Raw genomic sequence first — 20,773 nt, 5'->3', positions numbered from 1 at the left:
TATAGTTATTTAATGTGATAAAACAATAATGTTAAAATAAAAACTTAACTTTCGTTGATCTTGAAGAAAGACAAAGAAAGAGTTTAACTTTTTGCTGATTTAAAAGGAAAAATTTGTTCCTCCTATAAAATTGTTGTCTTGGTTATTTTTTTAGTTTGTCTACATTTACTTGATCCTTTTTTCCCCCTTTACTCACCCTCAAAACACAGTAAATATCAAATGTGACATCCAAACACCAAAAGTATATAAATTAATAGTTTGATATTTTTTTATTCTTAACTAAGATGCAAAAACTACATAAGACCTATTTAGTGAAGAAACTTACTAGTGGTAACAACTTAGTATCTATCATCTTTTTGAAGAAACTACATTTGATAACAAGGAGCGATACGAAAGTAGATATCATTACAATGGGTCAGATCCTTACTAATTGATGGAACTCTTAATTTTCAGCAGCTAAACTTCACCATTGGCTCTTTTCTTCTTTGATTCAATTTTAACTTTTTTTAATACTTCTACTCTCTTTAATTCAAAACCATAAGATTCAAAAAATCTTCTCTAATTTCTTAATTTCATGTCAAGTCAAAAATCAAACGAACAAATTAAAAAAAAAAAGTAGGGTATTGAGGATAAAATAAAGAACCTTCATCGATAAGGTACGTTACATTATCATAACCTGATAATTTACACACATAATAGAACACATCTTAAGAGAAGGAAAATCCACATTACAAATACATCACAAGGGAAGAATTAAAAATTTAACCAAGAAAAAAAAAGGTACACTCTTTGAATCTTGAGAATCCACTGGTAAACTTAAGACCTGTGGAATGGCATAGCTCTGATGATTATCTGATGGTAAACTGCAGCAAGAGCAGCTCCAATCATTGGTCCAACCCAAAAGACCCACTGTTGACAATCAACAACAAAAAAATAAACTTGTTAGTTTTGGCTCTTAAACATGCCACAAGAAAGAAAGGTTTTTTTTTTGGTTAAGTAATGGTGGTGTTCGAGCCAGTTTGAATGAAAGACATTGTTTTACTTACGTGATCATCCCATGCTGCATCGGTGTTGTAGATGATAGCAGCTCCTAGACTCCTAGCGGGGTTGATGCCAGTTCCGGTGATGGGGATGGTGGCCAAATGAACCAAGAATACCGCGAATCCAATGGGAAGTGGTGCCAAAATCTGCAATAAACATGCAAATTTTCAGTATGATGTCTTCAAAAAAAAATTAACTTATACATACTGACAGTTGGAGTTAGCTAAGAGAGGCAAATAATTTTGTCAACATGTCTTAAAGTTGTGTAAAGGTACAAACTTATGTCATTATGACTTCTCTAATCCTTTTAAGATTGATGTTGAGGAATCTCATTCTTTCATTTCATGTGGTCCAATATCACACCTTTTTCAAGACACGATAATTTTTTTTGATAACCGAAAAATCCATCTATGACCCGCCTTTTAGACTAACCATAGCCTTCCAAACTCGGTGAATAATGAGCCTACCCTTCTATCCTTCTCCACTTAAACACCAGGCTTTGCTTTTGCATAGTAAGACACAATAAATTTTTAACCTTTCTAAATACTTCTTTCATCTGAATTAAGTGTCTTACTTTTTAATCTGTCTCAAAAAAAAAGTCTCTTTCCATATTAGTAAGTTTTCACATTCTACCTGACTAGTAGTTTAAGATAACAAGATTTAAAGACAATAAACATCTTTAATTTAAAAACCACAAGATTCAAAAGTATGTCTTTGCTTCTTAAACACCGTGCCAAATAAAACTAACACAGTTAGAAGGAATATATGATTTCTCTCCTTTTAACATATACACAATTTACTGACCGAATAATAATAGAATAAATTTTATCTTAATCTCAACTGTTGGATGAATAATAAAAGGGATATTCTTTTTTGGTATAAAAAAATAGTGTAATAGATTGGAGTTAATTTTCCACTATTTTAATGTTAAAATAGTGTTTTAAAAAATGGTGTGACACCATCTTAGTGTAAACCAACTTCAATACACTACACTAAATTTTTATATTCTTCTTTCTCTTCAATAAAGGAAGACCCAATGCACTAAAGCTCCCGCTATGCGCAGAGTTCGGAGAAGGGCCCGACCACAAGGGTCTATTGTACGCAGCCTTCCTTACCTTGCATTTCTGTCAGAGGCTGTTTCCAAAATTTGAACCCGTGACCTCCTGGTCACATGGCAACAACTTTACCAGTTACTCCAAAACTCTCCTTCAATATTAAATTATTATTTTTATTTTATTTATATTTTCTTATTTCATAAAACAGATCATGTCTTCCTTTTATAACATATACACCCTGTATAATTCATATTTTTTTCTTATATAATAATTTAATAAAAAAATGGTGTTGGTCACATCAAATTTGGTGTGACACTATTCACACACTATAATAATGTGAAATTTTGTGTTGGATTGGATTTAGTGTTTTTCATTTTCAATCCATCACAAAAATTCACACAATTATAGCATAGCATGTGAATAGTATCATATCAAATTTCTCGATTAAATTATTTTTATTATATAACACCTTTAATTTAACATATTATAAATTGTATGTTTTTAATTTAATGCTAATATACCTAATTATTTTTTATGTAATATCTTTATAATATTAATCTTAAACCTTAATTTTGGTGTATAATTTTTAAAAATTAATTTTCGCATAAATTATTTTTATCTAAAATATTAATTTTATTATAATTTTATATTGAATTATTAGGGTAGTGCATTGGACACACAATTTTAACCTTGAGGACCACAACATTCTGACATGGTGAATTACATTACAAAAAAATGCCACTCTTACAGTAACTTATCACATGAACATCACAATCTTTAGCCTAACTCAATTAGGCCCACAACATATTTGTCAATGACCCTACACCAACTAAAAGGACTTGCTGACAAAACCAGACATGCCACATGCTAGCATGAACATCATTTTTGCCTAACTATACCAAAAAGTAAGACCACTTGTCCTAAAGAATTTAACTTTTTACACACATTAAACAGTATAATGAACTTTTACCCAATCAGTGTTACATAACATGTCACAGCAAGTAGGTTGTTTAATATTCCTTCCATCTACTTCTAGATGTAGACTTTCAATTCAAATTATACAATGTTAAAGTCACCTATGTCTTGATAAATTTTCAAAAATTACATCTATGGCAAAACTCTAACTTAGAACTAACATGTACATTTCCATGATAAGAAAACTTGATATGACAACAATAACAACAAAAACCCCATTAAAATCCTACATGTACTGTTTCCGAAAGGCAGCTCAAGCACAAACTTGATGTCAGAAAGAAGCACTAAAACATGTTAATGTTGAAACTACAATAGGAAATACTTACAGGAACATGTGAGTCTCTGGCATTTCTCTTGGCATCAGTGGCTGAGAAAACAGTGTAAACAAGGACAAAGGTGCCAATAATTTCAGCACCAAGGCCAGAACCTTTGGTGTATCCAGGATTAACAACATTAGCACCACCACCAAGTCTTTGGTATGGTCCCTGCATGAATCCCTTCACAACACCAGCACCACAGATGGCACCAAGGCACTGCATCACTATGTAGAAAACAGCCCTGGTCAAGGACAATTTCCTTGCCAAGAAAAGTCCAAAAGTCACAGCTGGGTTGATGTGTCCTCCTGTTTGATATCAAAACACACATGATTCAGTTTAAGAGAAAAATTAAGTAAGCCCCGTATGTGCAAAAACCAAATTCAAAAAGTAAAGGACTGGATTTGGGAGCAAGATATATCAAAGAGGAAAAAGACTCAAATCTTTTGTAATTTGACATGTTTTGAACTTCAAAAACAGGGAAAAACTGAACCTTTTATGTGAGTACACACTCAAGAATCCATAAAATTAGTGATAAAAGTATGATGTACAAAATGACCACAATAACTGGATCTTTTTGTGAGTATACTCAAGATCCCATAAAAGTAGTTGGAAAGGGAAAACTACTGGTACTTTTTTTGTAATTTAGACAGTAAGTAAACCAGTAACATGTTTTGAACCTCTAAAACATGAAAAGGTTGAATCTTTAAGTTGACTATACTCAAGAATCCATCAAATTAGTTGATAAAAGTATGGGATACAAAATAAGTAAACAAAAGCTCAAACATGCAAAGCAAAAGAAAGGAAAATAAAGAGAATCAACTCAAAAAAGGTTATCTTTTTACAGTATAAAGGTAAGAGGAACAAGCTTCTTCAAGCAAATGACTAAAAGAAGCAACAAGAATGAAAAGGGAAAACTTCATTTATGTAATTCAGACACAGAAAATAAACCAGTAACATGTTTTCACCCTCTAAAACATGGAAAGACTGAATCTTTCTTCACAAATTATCAAGAACACATAAAATTAAAAGAACCAACTAAAAAAAGATCAGATTTTTACAATATAAAAGATAAAAGGAGCAAGTTTGAACAAGATAATAACTAAAAGAAACATCCAAGAATGAAAAGGGGAAAAAAACAAACCTGAGATACCAGCAGTACAGTAGACCAAAGCAAAGATCATACCACCAAAAGCCCAAGCAACCCCTTGAATACCCACTGAAGAACATAAACTATCAGATCTCTTAAGACCCATAACAGTCAAGATTGTGATGTACAAGAACAAGAAAGTTGCCATAAACTCTGCAATACCAGCCCTGTAAAAGGACCATGATGACAACTCCCCTGGTTCAAACAATGGAGCTGGTGGTGGCTCTTTGTAATCTTTGTCTGTTTGAGCTGCTGTACCCAATGGTTGAGTCTCCCTAAACTTGTTAGCTCCAAGCTTAACATCTTCTTCCTTGTTTTCAGCCATTTTTCTCACACCCACAAAAGATTGAAGCTTTTTTTTTTTTTCCTTTCTTTGTGCTGAGTGGTCAGTCCAAGAATCAAGTTTAGTACTGAGAAAGGATAGGATTGTGGTTCTTTTATAGTGGAGAACTCATTATTAACACAATTAAATTATGTGTGGGGATAAACTTATTAATTTGCTCTGACTAATTATTGGGCCGGTCCTTTTATAGAATACACGCATATTTTATTTTTACCTCAAAGATAAAAAGACAATTTTTCAATAGATTTTTCACTTAAGAAAAAATAGTCTTTTTTTGTTTTGTTAGGAGCACAGGAATGAGGGCGGGGGGGGGGGGGGGGGGGGAATTTATAAAGTGAAAATCAAATCTTAATTAATAAATTAAAAATTTTAATAATTAATTATTTGAGCTATTAAAATTTTCCACGAAAAAAATAATTCAAAGTAATTCAAAAAAATAATAATAAATGTATAAAAGACGACAAAGTGTAACAAAAATATTACTACAATAAAAATAATATTATAATCAAAATACAAAAAATGGTAAGAAGTAGAAAAACAAGAAACTTTATTATTTTGTTAATGACATATTATGTAGTGTACTAAATGAGGCTTGAATATGATAAAGAGGAGTGTTCTGGAAAGGGCCAGAGTGGAGAAGGTGTTGACAGATTTTTTTGTATGGTTTATTTGTTGTTCTTATCTTCTACAGAGTGTCAGTGTTAATTATTTGAAAACAATTTGAACTTGATTAGCTGGTCCAGGGCCAACTTACTTCACCTAATCTTTCAACTAGTTGTAAGAATGTGGGCAGCTAAGCAATATTTTAAAAATTGTTACCCATAACAAAGTGAAAACCTCTTAATATTATGGATTATTATTGCCGCAGAGAAAACATCATACATTTTCATGGCTAAATTAATCGTACAAATCATCTTATATTTACATAGTATTAAAAAAAAAAACGACTATCTTCCAAATAGTGTAATGTAGGTAATTTACTATGATATAAGTATTTACAACTAATTTCATGAGTCGAAGTGATCATGATCTATAGATCATAATAAAAATAACTTTTTTTTATTGCTTCAAACCTCTCCTTCATGAATTAAGCTATTATTACATGAAAAAGAGATTTTGAACTAAGTTACTCAATGCGACTACACAAAACAAATATTTTAAAGAAAAATTTCGAGCAATAATGCAAGACGAAGTTTGAAACTATGTGAATAATCAGTCAACAACTCATAGCACAAGGTTACGAAAATCATATATGTATGTTATGTATGAATGAAGCTAATCGAGTGGCTAAGAAAATGTAGCCGTTTTATTCGTGAAAAAAAAAGAGATTATGTGACCGTTAGGGAAAGTGACAGCACATTTGAATAAGCACATGGGCTAAAGGCCCAACGGCTAAGATGGGCTGAGACTTATGGGCCATCGTCCATCAATGTCATTCCTCGCTGGTCATCAAGTTGGGGCCCATCTATTTGAAACTGTTGTCTATTTGCTATGCACATAAAAAAAAAAAAGGCAGCCCGGTGCACTTAAGCTCCCGCTATGCGCAGGGTCCGGGGAAGGGCCCGACCACAAGGGTCTATTTGCTATGCACATATCACTAAATAAATAAAAATAAAAATAAAAGGATGAATGTAGAATATTATGGAAGTGCTTATCCAAATGACATGACTAATTACCCACAAGCTAATCATTCTATTTATTCCTATGAATGGTTTGTTTTCTTTCTTTCATTTCTTTTTTTTCCCCATAAAATAAACTTCTTTTATATTAAAGAGATAGGACATGTGAATAGTGGTGGAGTCAGAGTTTTTAATAAGGGAGGTTAAAATCGAAAAAAGTAGATACATGAAGCAGTAGAAGGGAGTTCGACATTTACTATTTATATATAAAAAATTATTTAATCATGTATAAATAGTATAACACGAATTGTTTGCGAGTGAATGAAGATGTTATTTATTTGTTTTTAGGGTTATTTTTTTACATGACATAGTTTGGCTAAATGTGAATTTATTTTTAAAAAATAAAATTATTATTTTAAATATTGTAGTTTTAGAATTTGGATGTGTATAATGTATTCAAATGCATTTTGAATCTTATGGTCGGAATTAAGTGGGTAATTGAAGAGTACTGGTCAAGCAAATTTTGATGATTAGACAAAACCTATTTTTGGCAAAATATGTGTATAGTATAATTGAATAAGAAGAGGCAGGAGTTCAAGGCAAATCAGGAATTAGTGCTCAACTACGAAAGGTTTATTTCCTTCCTGTCTAATCAATGTTTAAATAGGAAAGACTTTCCTATCGAGATAAGGGTGTGTTGTGAGATTTGTAACAAGGAGTGGATTTGGCTCCTTGAGAGAGTTTTACACTTAGAAATAATTTGAGTGAATTATTTGGGGTTAGGTACTATATATATGGGTAGTTCCTTTGATTATTGAGTTATAATTATAAAACTTTAAAGTTTTAGTAGATTTGAAATTATGATTTTTACTCCTTCAGTAAGGGGGTATTCCACATTAAATTAATGTGTTATTTAACTGTAAATTCGACTAACTTCAAACTAAGAACCTGATTCATACAACAATTAAAGATATCTAACTTTCTTCGGTAATAAAGATAAAAAGTAACATTCTTTATTAAATTGATGTAAGAAGAATTTTATACAAAGTAAGAGGGAAGGAAAAGTGTGATGTAGGAATTGCAAAGAAAAGAAGTTCATTATGTCATTCCCTTCAAATTATGATAATGTAGGGGCCAAAATAACAAGAAATACAGCCCTTTCCCCCACCCCCCAAAAAAAGGAGTTATTATATGCTCCACATTTAGTATTCTAGCCAAAAAAATAATAATATTTGTGACACTTTGGGCCAATTCTATATTGTCATTTTTCCCAAACTTTATTTTGGATTATCATGAAGGAGGGTGTTGGATTTAACTTTATATATGTTGCTCACACAAAAAGAGAAGTGCACATCATGGTTTATACAACTCATAAGATGATAAATTGGCATTGTGTTCTACTCACATGCAATTTCAAGCCTTCATATCATCTTTTATGTTATTGTGATTTTTGGTCATTCAAATATTCTCTTTTGATTTTCCCTTATATCAAACTTACCAAAACAAACAAAGAAAAAAAAAACACAAAAAAGTCTAGAACATTTCTAGAAAGTAATAAATGAAAAGTAATGTTACAAAAAGTTACCTTCTTAACATAAAAATGGAATTTTAAGCTTTTGACATCCACCACTAAAAGGTATAGGTTTTCCAAATAATAAATCTCAATCACTTGTTTATACTCCTTCCGTTTAAAAAAGAATGACCTATTTTTTTTTAGTTCTTTTAAAAAAGAATGACCTTTTTCCTTTTTTTGACAATACTTTAATTTTAGTTTTCCACGTAGCATGTTTAAGGCCACAAGATTAAAAGATATTTTGGTACATTTGACATAACTTTAATTTAGAATCACAGAATTGAAAAGTCTTTTTTATTTTTTTAAATTCCGTATCAAATCAAACTAGATCATTTTTTTTTTAAAAGGAGGAAGTATTGTTCTATCTTAAATTATAATAAAAGTGTAACTCTTTTTTCTCTTTGGTTTCTTTTTAATGTTTTGGTGTGAGGTAATAGTGGAGGAAAAAGGTAAAAGAAAGAATTTCTAGTGAATAAGAAACCTAGTACTCAAGTAGTATGAAGTTCAATTACAACCATATTTTAACTACACAAAAATAAATAAAAAAGTGCGCGTCTTGAATGTTTGAAACTCTTTCATCCTTAATCAGAGATTTTGAGTTCAAATATTTTTAAAATAGCCACCAAAGAATGCGTTGGATTTTTTAAAATTCATCCATCAGTTAATCAGAATCTTTAGTTTAAATTTTAATAATGAAAAACCTACCGACACAAACCCAAATTAAACAAATCACTAAATTTTAGATATCAAATAAATTAAACAAGAAAAAGTTACAACTATGAAATTACAAGTTCTATTAATCTAATATAAAGACAAAATAAAAATAAAATGCAATACCTTTAAAACTTGTACACATATAATAAAACCGTCCAAACCCTATCATTTAGCCATTTGTCATTAAAAAAATGTCACAAATAATAGTAAAATTTCTACGATGATGGGTCAGCATAGCCGCCTAAGCAAACCGACCCATTTGTTTTCATAAATTTGTGGTCCAATTTTATTAAGAACAAAAAAATTGAAAAAGAAATCATATTATATAATGTCAATGCTAAAGACGTGGCTTATTTGAATTTGATGCTTTGATAAGACTATATTATATCTTTTTTAATTAGCTATGAATTTCGTTATTATTGTTAAATTTCTTGTAATTAACAACATTTTCTAATAATTCATTATTAAATAGAATAATAATGAATTTTCTTGTTTAATTATTGAATTTATCAATTTTTTTGAAATATTTCTTTCTAGAGAGAGGGTATTATCAGAAACAGTTTTTCCACCTCACAATAATAAAAGTTAGATTTGCATACATATTTAATTTTATTTAGTTGTAGAATTTTTCTACCGCTAATTTCTATATTATTATTTTTAGTAGTATTGATGGAAAAAGCAAACGAAATGGCAAAATACATATTATTTTAAATTTGTGAGATGTAATTAATTATGTTGAAGATAAGGGAATAGGAGCATCTTTTTTTTTTTGGGTGGTCGCGGAGGGGGGTGGGTGGGTGAGGGGAATAATATAATATAATTTTTTTAAGGTGTATATAATACTAATTCATGTCTCAATCAATATTACAAAAAAACGAGTTTGTGACTTCAATTTTTGGTATTTATAAATAGAAAAGTTGTGCTAATAATTGTGCTATATTCTCATCACACGACACATTAATGGGTACTTATCATGTTAGGTATTAATATTTAATATATTCCATATATTTTTGGCCCTATTTGATTGTTGAAATAACCTTAAAGAAAATGAAATATGCACCGCCTATATAAATGTACAGCTATGCTTGTAATCTTTGAAGTGTCATTTTCCTATTTCTTCCCTTATTTTTTTTTTGCCTTTTCTAAATTAGTATTTTAGATAGGAATTGCTTCGAGAGGAGCTTTGAAGTAATGGTAAAATTATTTCTGTGTAATCTATTAATCATTCAAGCCGTGAAAGTTGCGCACTACCCCTCAAAATGCAGCCTTTTTTCAAATCCTACATGAGCACAAAATGCTTTGTGCATCAGACTGGCTTGTTGAGATAAGAGTTGCCTACATTGGCATATTCAAACATGTGGAAATAAACTTTTGCAGAAATGCAAGATAAAAGGCCACGCCCCATGCATAGCGGGAGTTTAGCGCCCCGAGCTGTCCTCTTTTTTTTTTACATGAACAGTGTAAAGATCATATTGTCCAGGAAAGAGGAAACAGTGGAGATAATCAAAGTTAAGCAGCAACTATACTATTTTTCACCAAACTGACAAATGCTGTACATTAATAACTGGCATATCAAATGTGTACTTAACAACTGAAGATTTTGCTAAGCCTTAAACAGCTAAACAATACCAGAATGTTGAATGAATGATAGCACAGATAATACTTAGATCAGTATATAATATATAATTACAAGAGGAAGATTGCCCTTATCCTTCTCGAGTTGATTCTTCGATTGATTCGAGACAAACATGTGGACACACCCTTTCTGGTTCACCCTTTGTCCATAGAATTTTCAGGTCACCTCTCTTTCTCCCCAGCATTAAAAAGGTCCCTGCACAAAGGTGTATATATATCGGTTCGATGATTGTGAAACTAGGAGCTACTTGTTCATGAAGATTTGGAGCGTGTTTGGTTTGACGGAAGTCATTTTCCAAGAAAATGCTCTCCATGGAGAGTCATTTACGGTATTTGGTTACCAAAAACATATCGACATTACAACTTGAAAAGAAGTATTTGATGAGAATTACCGAGGGTAAATGGGACGATGTAAAGAAGTGCAGGTTGGCCATGACCATCCATTAAGTTCAATGCTATATATGTAATAAGAAGACCTGCAATGTATTCAAGAGAATATGTTCAAATTTGTAGAACAGAAAAAACTCCAACTTAAGTAATAGGCTTAATCTAAAGAATATATCGTTAAGTACCTAATCCATATGCAATCATTGCCCACAAGAAGTAACCAGCTCGAAGATTCTTCTTTGCAAGCCAATCATACCTGTGAGGGAACAAATTTTATTGACGACCAAAAATAAACAATAGTTCTGGAATCAGTGTTCGAGATCTCTTATAGTGTCTATTTTATCGAAATATTGGAGTTGTGTATTTGGGGTGTGAGCAGGGTGAAGAACGGGTCTGAGATCTCTATATTCTCTATTTTATCAAAATATTTGATGTGTAGCGAGTACTACCGAGGTGGATATGATGAATTTTGTATGATGTCAAAGTACTAAATGTCATAACACAAAGATAACGAAAATTATGAAAGGAAAAGGGGTTATCTCATTTTCGGAAACTGTTCTAGATGCAAGTCAAATGCAAATCCATATTCCTCCACTCGACTTGCCCTCCCAAAGAAAACCATATAGATTGCATATAAAGTGATGAACAAATTCAAAGGTTCGTATGGTTAAAGTCGGAAGTGCAGACATCAAACCTAAGTGAAAATGCTACTAGCAGGCCAGGCAATAGGATGTCACCAAAGCCAATAATGCTGTAACCACCCCATGGATCAAATAGTCGTGGAATCTTCAGCAGCATTGGAATACCATCCTCCCCGCTTTTATCACCACGAGCTACCTTCAAAGACATGGAAAATTCAAATTTACTGACTTATATCTAGAAGCAACTCCCATTAGCATCAAGTGAACTTAAGTGATTACCTACCACAATCATCACACTTTCATGGAAGAGACTCTGAGAAGCAAATACCCAAAATATGTCGTAGATGAAGGCACAACCCAAAAGAACTGAACCAACCTGATATTTAATACTAGTTAATATTTATATGAGATGATAAGATCATTGTAAAAACTGTGCTGTAAAAGAGACAAGCCAGTAGAGTGAGCATCAAAATGCGGCATTTAAGATAGTTAACACCTGAAGCAGTGACCTTCTAACAACCGAAGAAGAAAATCTTTCAAAAAAATTTGTTGATTTTTATAAGCAAACTTGGCCACTATTTCTAGAATCAATTCTCAAAATGCGGGTAAAAAAAAACATCTCTCTTACTTCTGTGTATGTTCTTTGTGACACTAGAAAGAACAAACAACTTAGGAAAACAAGTAAAAAGAAGTCACTAACTTAAACCATGTCATGGCTATAAGAAAGTTTGCAAGATGAGATCAACTGAACATTTATGCAATGAAATACAGCTCGATCCATTAAATTCTTGGTGGGTAAAATTGTTTACCTTGAGATTAGGTATCCGTACAATTTGCATAACTGTAATTATTAGTGCAATACCCTATCCAAAAGAAAAAAAAAGGGCAAGATCATCAGTTGATATACCTCAAACAGTAAAATAAACATAGCCTATACATGTAACAGCGATGGAAAATCGGATACACTCGGGTTACTATATGATGAGATGGAATCAAATCAATCAAATGAGAAGACTTCGTGCAGTTTCCCATATTATGGCACAAAGGGGGGCTGAAGGTACATGATCTGATCCTTCTTCCCAATATGGTATATGGATCAGGTAATTGTATTTACTACTCCCTTCATGCTATTTTATGTGGCATGCTCGACAAGATACGAAGTTTAAGAAGTTAATACTGACTTGTGTATTATATTTAGTTGTGAAGAAAGAAATTTTTAAAACAGTTGTTCAGAGTTAGTTCGACAAAGAAAAATAATTACTATTATTATGACTTTGAATTGTTAAATATATTTGAGTTTGAAATTTGTGAAAGTTGTATGGTATAAAACAGTAAATATATTGGTGTCAAACATCTTAGGATGCCCAAATCCAACTTTGGTGAGCAAACAATAAAGTAAAAGGACAACAATCCAGTGGTAGAATCTCTGGTTTATAGCAATCACAACTGTCATGTTTGTGGATAAACTTGATAATGCATAGCACTAAAATGTCAATGGATGTTTTTGGAAGTTAAAAAAAACGCTTGCACAGGGTATCAAATAAACAATCATTTTATATATTACTGAAAAAGGAAACAAAATGAAATGATCCTTACAAGTATGTCTTGACCTATCCAGCCAAAAGAAGAATTTCTGTACACTGCCCAAACCACTGCAAACGTTATGCAGAACGGAGAAACAGCCAAAGTAAGATACGAGACTGCACCAAAAATGGGTACTTTAATGAATGACTCTCCCGTACGCTTAAACCACCTGAAAAAGAAAAAAACACTTGAAACAATTAGATATTCATTGTAAAACAGACCTTCCAATGCTGTTCTTAAAAGCAGAACTTCCAATACCAAATCTAAATTCTGATTGAATTATAGCACGAAGATCACAAGAAATTCTTTGTACCTATATTATGATGAACACTAATGTATTTTGACAGAAATTTTTGCATCAGTGGATTAGACAATAAACATTAATGTTGCTGTAATTTGCTCTATTCCTAATTTCACTAGAGCAATTTTCTTATTGATTGCTTCAAAGGTAGATGGAGAAAAGAAATATTATTGGGTAGAGATGAGTTTTCGGTTAGGGAATCAATGATGAGGAAAGTTGTTGTAATTACTCTGTCTCAACTTAATGTCCTAGTTAACCTCTACAGTATTACTAGCAATACATAAGACCTAGTGCATAGCGATAGTTTAGTGCAACGAGCTGTCCTTTTTTTCTTTTGAAGTAATAATATTTTGGAACTAATTTCTATCATTTGATAGCATTTCTTTACTTTAATTAGTTCCATCTATTATTTATACGATTTGAAGAATTCAAATCAGTTTTCATCTTTCAATGATCAATCTATTAGGCTATTTCAAATGAGATGGAGGAAATACTAAACTTGAAAAATGAAAAAGATAAGTCTCATTAGATTTATTAAAAGAAAAAGATAAAATCTCATTGGAAGGACATTCTGTAACTTAAAAGTGAACGCTACAAACCAAACTACAATAGTCCCATGATATCACATTTTCCACCAAAACCACCCATGAGATAAATCTAGTTAACTATGTAATCTGAACAGAATGTATTGAGCATTAGAAAGACCGAAACAGACAGAATAATGAGTACAATCAGCACGTAAAGACAGCTAGTTCAAATTGATTTTCAAGCTTTCACCAAGCCATTCAGTACCTGGAATGCTGGAAAGATGAAATAGCTTTTCACTTCTGATATGGTTATGCTTGAAATGACAGATCGAATCTAAAGATTTTTTCATACAACAAAAGGATTAACTAGTTAAGAAAATGCTAGCAATTTCCCTCATCACACAACTTAAAGCTGGATTCCTTAACAACTAAAACAGCTCATTTGTCCATCCTAATTCTGCTGTAAAATTGTAGAATTGCAAAAGGCATGATGCTAAGTTCAGGGACAGCAAATTACACTATTACCTAACCTTATTTAAAAAAAGAAGAGAGAGACAGCAAATTACACTATGTATAACACAGCTAAAGTGGATCAAACCATACCTTGCTATCAAGGCAACTAAGCAAGTTTGTAGCCCCTGCACATGAAAGGAACCGAAATAAGTGTTTTAACAGATTGTGGAAGCCAGAACAAGGTCATAGAAAGAGATGAACAGATAAACATAAATATAGTAGAATTAGAAATCTGCTTCTCTAAACGAAATAAGTTGACAACACATTCATATGTAACACACAACTTATACATTGCAAAATTTATTTATTTATTTATTTATTTATTTTTGAGAGGTTTACAATAACTGATTTAAAATAATATGGAAACTTACTGAACACTATTTTTTTATCTGAAGAGATAATGCAAATCATGAATGAACCCTACACTATCTAGTGGTATTCTTATATATGGGTACAAATTTCGAGGCTGTGCTATCACATAGGATAGGATTAGCAAAAGACAATAATGTTACTTATCATATCCTGTATACGCATCATAGAAGTTATATCATTTCGACATTGCTCCTGATCCTGGCCACATTTATTTAAGAAAGCATGTGTTGCTACTCTCAAGGTGCACCAGTTTCCTGCCTGAAGTGAAGTGTTATCCCATTACAATCATCTAAGGCAGTCAAATATGGACAAGTATATCATCTGCCAACATAAGTCTATGGGCTAAAGTATTCAAGAAGGTAATTGAAAATTCATCATTTATGATAAATAACATGTCAAAGCAACAACACGCACCTCCACACCACCGATGCAGAAGAGAACCACCAAGATTTCAAAGAACCATGTGAATCTCATCAACTTATACAATACAATCAAGAAGCAAGAAGCAACAACAACAAATAAGACTGCTGATATCATGTTTATATCCATCACGGAGCTTGAATCACCAGTTCCAAAATTTGGAAGCTCTTCCTCTGAAGCATCCTACAAGAAGAGACAAATAGAAGAATCAATGCAAAACTGAAGCGCAAATATCTCAGCATACTCTAGCAAAGATTCCTACTAAATTACGGATGGACGACCTTCAACAGCTTGTCCTGCTCTATAACTGCTTCTCTAGCACTCCAAGCAGACCAATAAGAACCACACAAGATTGTACCAACAGCCATCAGCCACAAAAATACTTCTGCAATGTCCACTACAGGTCGTTTTGGAGAATAGAGTTGCACGGTAACTAAATGAAAGAACAAACGATTTGGAAACAAATTGTCAGTATAAAAGTTAAAGTGCCACCTGAGTTTCAAATTCATATAAAGGTTATTAAAGCCTTTTAAAAACAATGAACTTAGTTGAATGGTTTTCTAAGATACCTAAATAATTATATAAGCATTGCACAGAGAAAAAGATAAAAAGGACCTCCATTGCTCTAAGCTAGATTTATCCCAAAGCATAAAAAGATCAGAATCTTTGCATGTCTGTTTACCTTGTTTTGTTAATAGATAAGTCACGTTCTATTTCTATAAATAGCACGATCAAATTTGAAAATTACTTCCCATCTCAACTATTATGGTTCCTCCACAATTCATCAGTTTACACAAGGTACTTTAACATGTGACTGGTTAGTCATTGCAATAGCACTCTATCTACATGACAAGCTCATATCTCCCATGGAAGCTGAAACGTTCAAGCTTATTTTCCCTTTTAAGATTATGTTTGTACTATAAGCATGTAATTAGAAAAAATTGTGCACCAAAAGAGAGTGGCATTTCTATTATCTCTTTGAATGTAAAATCTTTGAAGTAAATATTTTTATGACCTGTGTCAAAGTTTTGTTTTGGAAGTACAAAAACACGATACGTAGCCCAGAGTTAACAATCATGAAATTGCAGGAGCACAAGGTGATTAACTGTGAAAATAAGTACTTTTCCTATCATAGGACTTCAGGCGAATTAACCATGATTTCAGCACCTGACTTCTATTTGCATGCGAAGATATCATTTACCGGCATTTTTCGGATCAAACACATCATTGTTATTTGCTTATAACCGAGAAATCCATAGTGGATTAGTTGGCCAAGCCTAGTTGGTCCATCAGGTACGGAACTCAGAAGAGTATAGGCCTGTCACTCTACCCCGCTCTTACTTACATGCCAGGCTTCGTGGCAGTTGCTAGGTTTAACACCGATGTGTGCCCAATCTACACAGAGTTCTGGTTCCTTAATCATAGAACCACAGCCCTAGGGGCTTGATCGAGTATATTACTTAACAGCATTATCCCTGCATTAAGCTTTTAACAGTGCCTAGAACATGTTGATATAAAGTGCTTTCTCATCTAAGCTGCATGTAAACTCAGAATTTTACCTGATGAGCCATTTAAAAGCATTTTATTAAGCGTTATCCCAGCATCCTGAGGTAGCATAACAGCAGGTATGTGTATATCTAGGTCAGTTTCTCCAGGATCACAAACCATCTTGTAGAGTTCTGCAAGAGAAATGACACCGTAAAAGTACTGCAGGCGGCAAGGTACGGCAGCGTTCAATCAACAGAAAACAGTAAGAGCTCCACACAACCCCCTCCGAAAGAGAAGAATGAAAAGAAATAAGAATTTTTTTATCTTTAGACTTCATGTGTCCTAAACATATTATTGCTGCAGAAGACATCCAATTACTACACCACATAGTATAAATACCTTATAGTCATAATTTCATAGTCTGTGAATATTCATCAATCACCAATTACCTTTTTGATTATTTACTATCAGGATTGCTGAAGCCCCTGCTGCTTCAGCATTATTAGCCTTCGCTGTGAATTTGCAATGGCCACGATCTACCATGATGACCTCTCCAGCAAGCTACCAAAATGGATTGAAAAAATAACAGGCATTATTAGACGAATAAAGAAAAATTCCCTTGAGATATACATCTGGTAAGCATTTATGTGGAGAAACTAACCTTTTTCCTTGGAGGCTTGCAACAATCCCGAGGGTCAGAAAGAGTAAGCGGAGTTTGCTGAGCATTTTTCTCCTTTGACACAATAGTAGTGCCAAATCTAGCACCAACACCAACAAATTCTGCATCCTCTTCACCATCAATCCAAGTTTGAACTTTCACCTAACCAAAGCATCAGCAATTGTCAGGTAGTTACTGGAAGATATCGTGGACAAAAGACAATTAAAGGATACCATGAATAAACCTTTGCAAGTGTTAAGCACCAGCAAGCTAAACCAAAAGTTAACTTCTTCCATAACCATGTTAAATAAAAATGTACATTTAGACAATGAAAAGTTCTGCACACTAACAGCTTAACGGAATATGTAGCATTAGGTCCATAATGTAGCATCTGAAATCAATACTACATGAACTTTCCGAAAATATGTTCTTATCTTCAAATTGCCTCAAGATCTATATTGTTCTGAAAAATTAGATTACTACCTAATAAGAAAATCCAATCATAACTTAAAACATCAAAATGAAGGCGGAAAAGAAAATGGAACTTTGGATGGACATAACTTTTTTATAACGCATATATAACTTAATAGACAGGTTAATTAACAGAGGATCATGCTAAAAATAGCACCTGTCACAGCTGAAATTTCAACAGTCCAAACACAATAAAGCAATACCAAACAAAATACCGGAAACCAGTTTAAAAAAGAAAAAAGTAACACATGATCCAGCTAAAAGTATTCACTAATAGAAGCACAATAAGCAAAAATGAACAAAATAGACGAAACCGATTGAGAGAGTTAAATTAACATACAATCAAGCTAAAAACAGCACCTTCCACAGCTAAATTTTAATAAGCCGAGCAACACCATGAAACCAAATAAAATAGAGCCACCTAGTTGAGAAAATAGAAGTGACATAGGATCAAGCTTTACTTTTAAAGTACTTTCTTGGTACTAATCATCACTAAAACACTTCACCTTATCCAAAAAAAGAAAACATAGAATCAAGCTAAAAATAGCACCTTTAGGAGTTGTTTGGTGTGAGGTATAAGGTTTAATGGATAAAATGTAGGATTATTTTATCCTGCGTTTGGTTGGAGGGATAAGTTATCCCATGTATTGGTGGGATAACTCATCCTGGGAGAACTTATCCAGGGATAATTAATCTCAGGATAACTTGTTCCCAACCAAACGACCCCTTAGTACTTCACAAGTCCAAGCACAACATAAAAAGCACAGGAACCCACTTGAGAAAATTACAAGTATCATGGGATCAAACTAGAATCAACACTTTTTCATAGCTAAATGTTTATAAGTCCAAACCCAAGAACGCAAAAAACAAACAAAATAGAGGAACCCCAGTTGAGAAAATGGAAGTAACAAAGCATCAAGCTAAAAGCAACACCTTTTTTACAGCCAAAGTTTCACTAGTCCAAGCACACCATAAAAAGTACAGGAAACCCACTTGAGATAATTACAAGTAACATGGGATCAAACTAAAATCAACACTTTTTCATAGCTAAATGTTCATAAGTCCGAGCACAAGAACGCAAAAAAACTAACAAAATAATGGAAACCCAGCTGAGAGAATGAAAGTAACATGCGATCAAACTAAAAATCAACAGCTAAATTTTCACAAGTCCTAGCACAACATAAAAAGTAAAGGAAACCCACTGGAGAAAATTACAAGTAACATGGGATTAAGCTAAATTCAAAACTTCTTCATAACTAAATTTTCAAATAGTTTGATTACAAGAACGCAAAAATCCAACAAAATAGAGAAAACCCACTTGCGAAAATTACAAGAAACATAGCATCAAGCTAAAGATCAACACTTTCTCATAGCTAACTGTTCATAAGTCCGAGCCCAAGAACACAAAAAACGAACAAAAAAGAAGAAACCCATTTGAGAAAATGAAAGTAACAAAGCATCAAGCTAAAAACAGCAGCTTTTACAACTAAATTTTCACAGGTCCAAATACAAGAAAGCAAAAACACACAAAACTGAAGAAACCCAGATAAGATAATCACCTAAAACATACTGGGTCGAATAGAAATTAAACAGTAGAAACTCAGAAAAAAAGTATACCAGCACGAAATCATTCTCACAACCGGGTTTCTTGGGTGCTAATTCATCGTCATGAACAATGTCACCCGCTGTAACTTTAGCAGGTAAGTTCAGTGAAAGGAGAACAACTCCACAGATGAAAATTACAGAGGTAATTCTCTGGAAATCCATCTTTCTTAGTTTCAATCGAAAATTCTCCTTTTCTTGATGGATTTTACAGCTCATTCATCAGCATACACATGTATTTACAGAAAGACAGACAGTTCTTGAAAATATGAAGAATCAGAAGAAGAAAAGTGGAATAAATATTTACTTTCCAATCGTAGAAAAGGTGAATTCTTGTGAGAAATTATTAGAATTCAAAGGGGAAAATTATGAGTTTGATCAAAGTGGACTTGGATCTACTGTTTTTCCAACAAGAGCTACTGACAATCACGAAGCACGAGCCTTGAAGGACTAATACGACGTCGTTTAACTAGTGATGTTATCTTTCTTTTATCTTTTTGTTTTTCTTGTCACGACACCAAAATTAGCTTTTTGCAAAATACAACAATTCATTAGGTAGTTCGCGGATTAGGGTGGTAGGTTAGTACCTAGTTAAGTATATTTTGTGTTAATTTTATCTTATTGTGGTTACTATTTTTTTTGTTAGTATGTTTTAGAATGCTAAATTTGTTTTGATATGTGTTACTTGACATTAGAGTTAAAGATCTTTCGAAAATAATATTAGGTATGCTATTATTATTTTTCCTATAATCAAGGGTAGAACTAGAGTGTGATTTACGAATTTGATTGAATCTAATAATTTTAATCCAAATTCTATACTTATTTAAAATACATTAAATATACATATATATGGTTTATTAATTTAGAACTTACTAACGTGGGAATTTATGTTTCTAAGGTCCTTGCCTCTGTCATTTTCAATTGTCGTATCATGGTGATTTTCAAAATCTGCTTATGTGGATTTTCAATTGGCCTTTCTAATCGTTTTGTAAAGTGACTTAGTTTAGCAATTAGAGGATTTTATATAAGAGTGTGCAGGTTAAAATTCTTTAATATCTCTTATGTTCAATAAAATGAATGAAAACATTTAAAGTTGGAGCAAATAAGGCATGTTCATCCCCAATAAATTTTCAGAATAAGACAATGTATTATGTTTCTTTCATTGTCTGTTATAATTCACTATCATATTAAAAGAGGCAAAAACATGATGCGACAAAACTTTAGTTGAAGTGCAAAATATGTTTCAACTTGTCTTGTTCCCAATTTGGGCTGACTGCTGAGTTGAGTGGAACATACGGCAATTTTTGTTCATCCAATGTGGGCACTAATTTGAATTTCTTATTTTTAATGGTTTCTAATATGGATAAGATAAATAGATTAAGAATGGAGA

General features: G+C 32.5%; 2 protein-coding genes across 2 annotated transcripts; both read right to left on the bottom strand.

Moving 5' to 3' along the window:
• Positions 1-623: 623 nt before the first annotated feature.
• Positions 624-5,045, bottom strand: LOC129890065 (probable aquaporin PIP-type pTOM75). The gene is made up of 4 exons (XM_055965579.1): positions 4,530-5,045; positions 3,398-3,693; positions 1,047-1,187; positions 624-909 (listed from the first exon to the last, which is right to left on the bottom strand). The coding sequence occupies exons 1-4, from the start codon at positions 4,858-4,860 to the stop codon at positions 817-819; spliced, it is 861 nt and encodes a 286-aa protein (XP_055821554.1). The 5' UTR covers positions 4,861-5,045; the 3' UTR covers positions 624-816.
• Positions 5,046-10,284: 5,239 nt separating this feature from the next.
• Positions 10,285-19,811, bottom strand: LOC129890064 (signal peptide peptidase-like 2). The gene is made up of 14 exons (XM_055965578.1): positions 19,399-19,811; positions 17,314-17,472; positions 17,102-17,213; positions 16,724-16,843; positions 15,446-15,597; positions 15,159-15,347; positions 14,463-14,497; positions 13,044-13,200; positions 12,257-12,310; positions 11,731-11,823; positions 11,501-11,643; positions 10,992-11,062; positions 10,812-10,895; positions 10,285-10,615 (listed from the first exon to the last, which is right to left on the bottom strand). Exons 1-14 carry the CDS (start codon positions 19,600-19,602, stop codon positions 10,491-10,493), a joined length of 1,698 nt encoding a protein of 565 aa, XP_055821553.1. The 5' UTR covers positions 19,603-19,811; the 3' UTR covers positions 10,285-10,490.
• Positions 19,812-20,773: the final 962 nt, after the last annotated feature.

The sequence above is a fragment of the Solanum dulcamara genome, chromosome 5, assembly GCF_947179165.1.
Source record: "Solanum dulcamara chromosome 5, daSolDulc1.2, whole genome shotgun sequence".
NCBI classification, from domain to species: domain Eukaryota; kingdom Viridiplantae; phylum Streptophyta; class Magnoliopsida; order Solanales; family Solanaceae; genus Solanum; species Solanum dulcamara.
The sequence above is the reverse complement of the archived record's forward strand: the minus strand, read 5'-3'. Positions and strand labels throughout refer to the sequence as shown.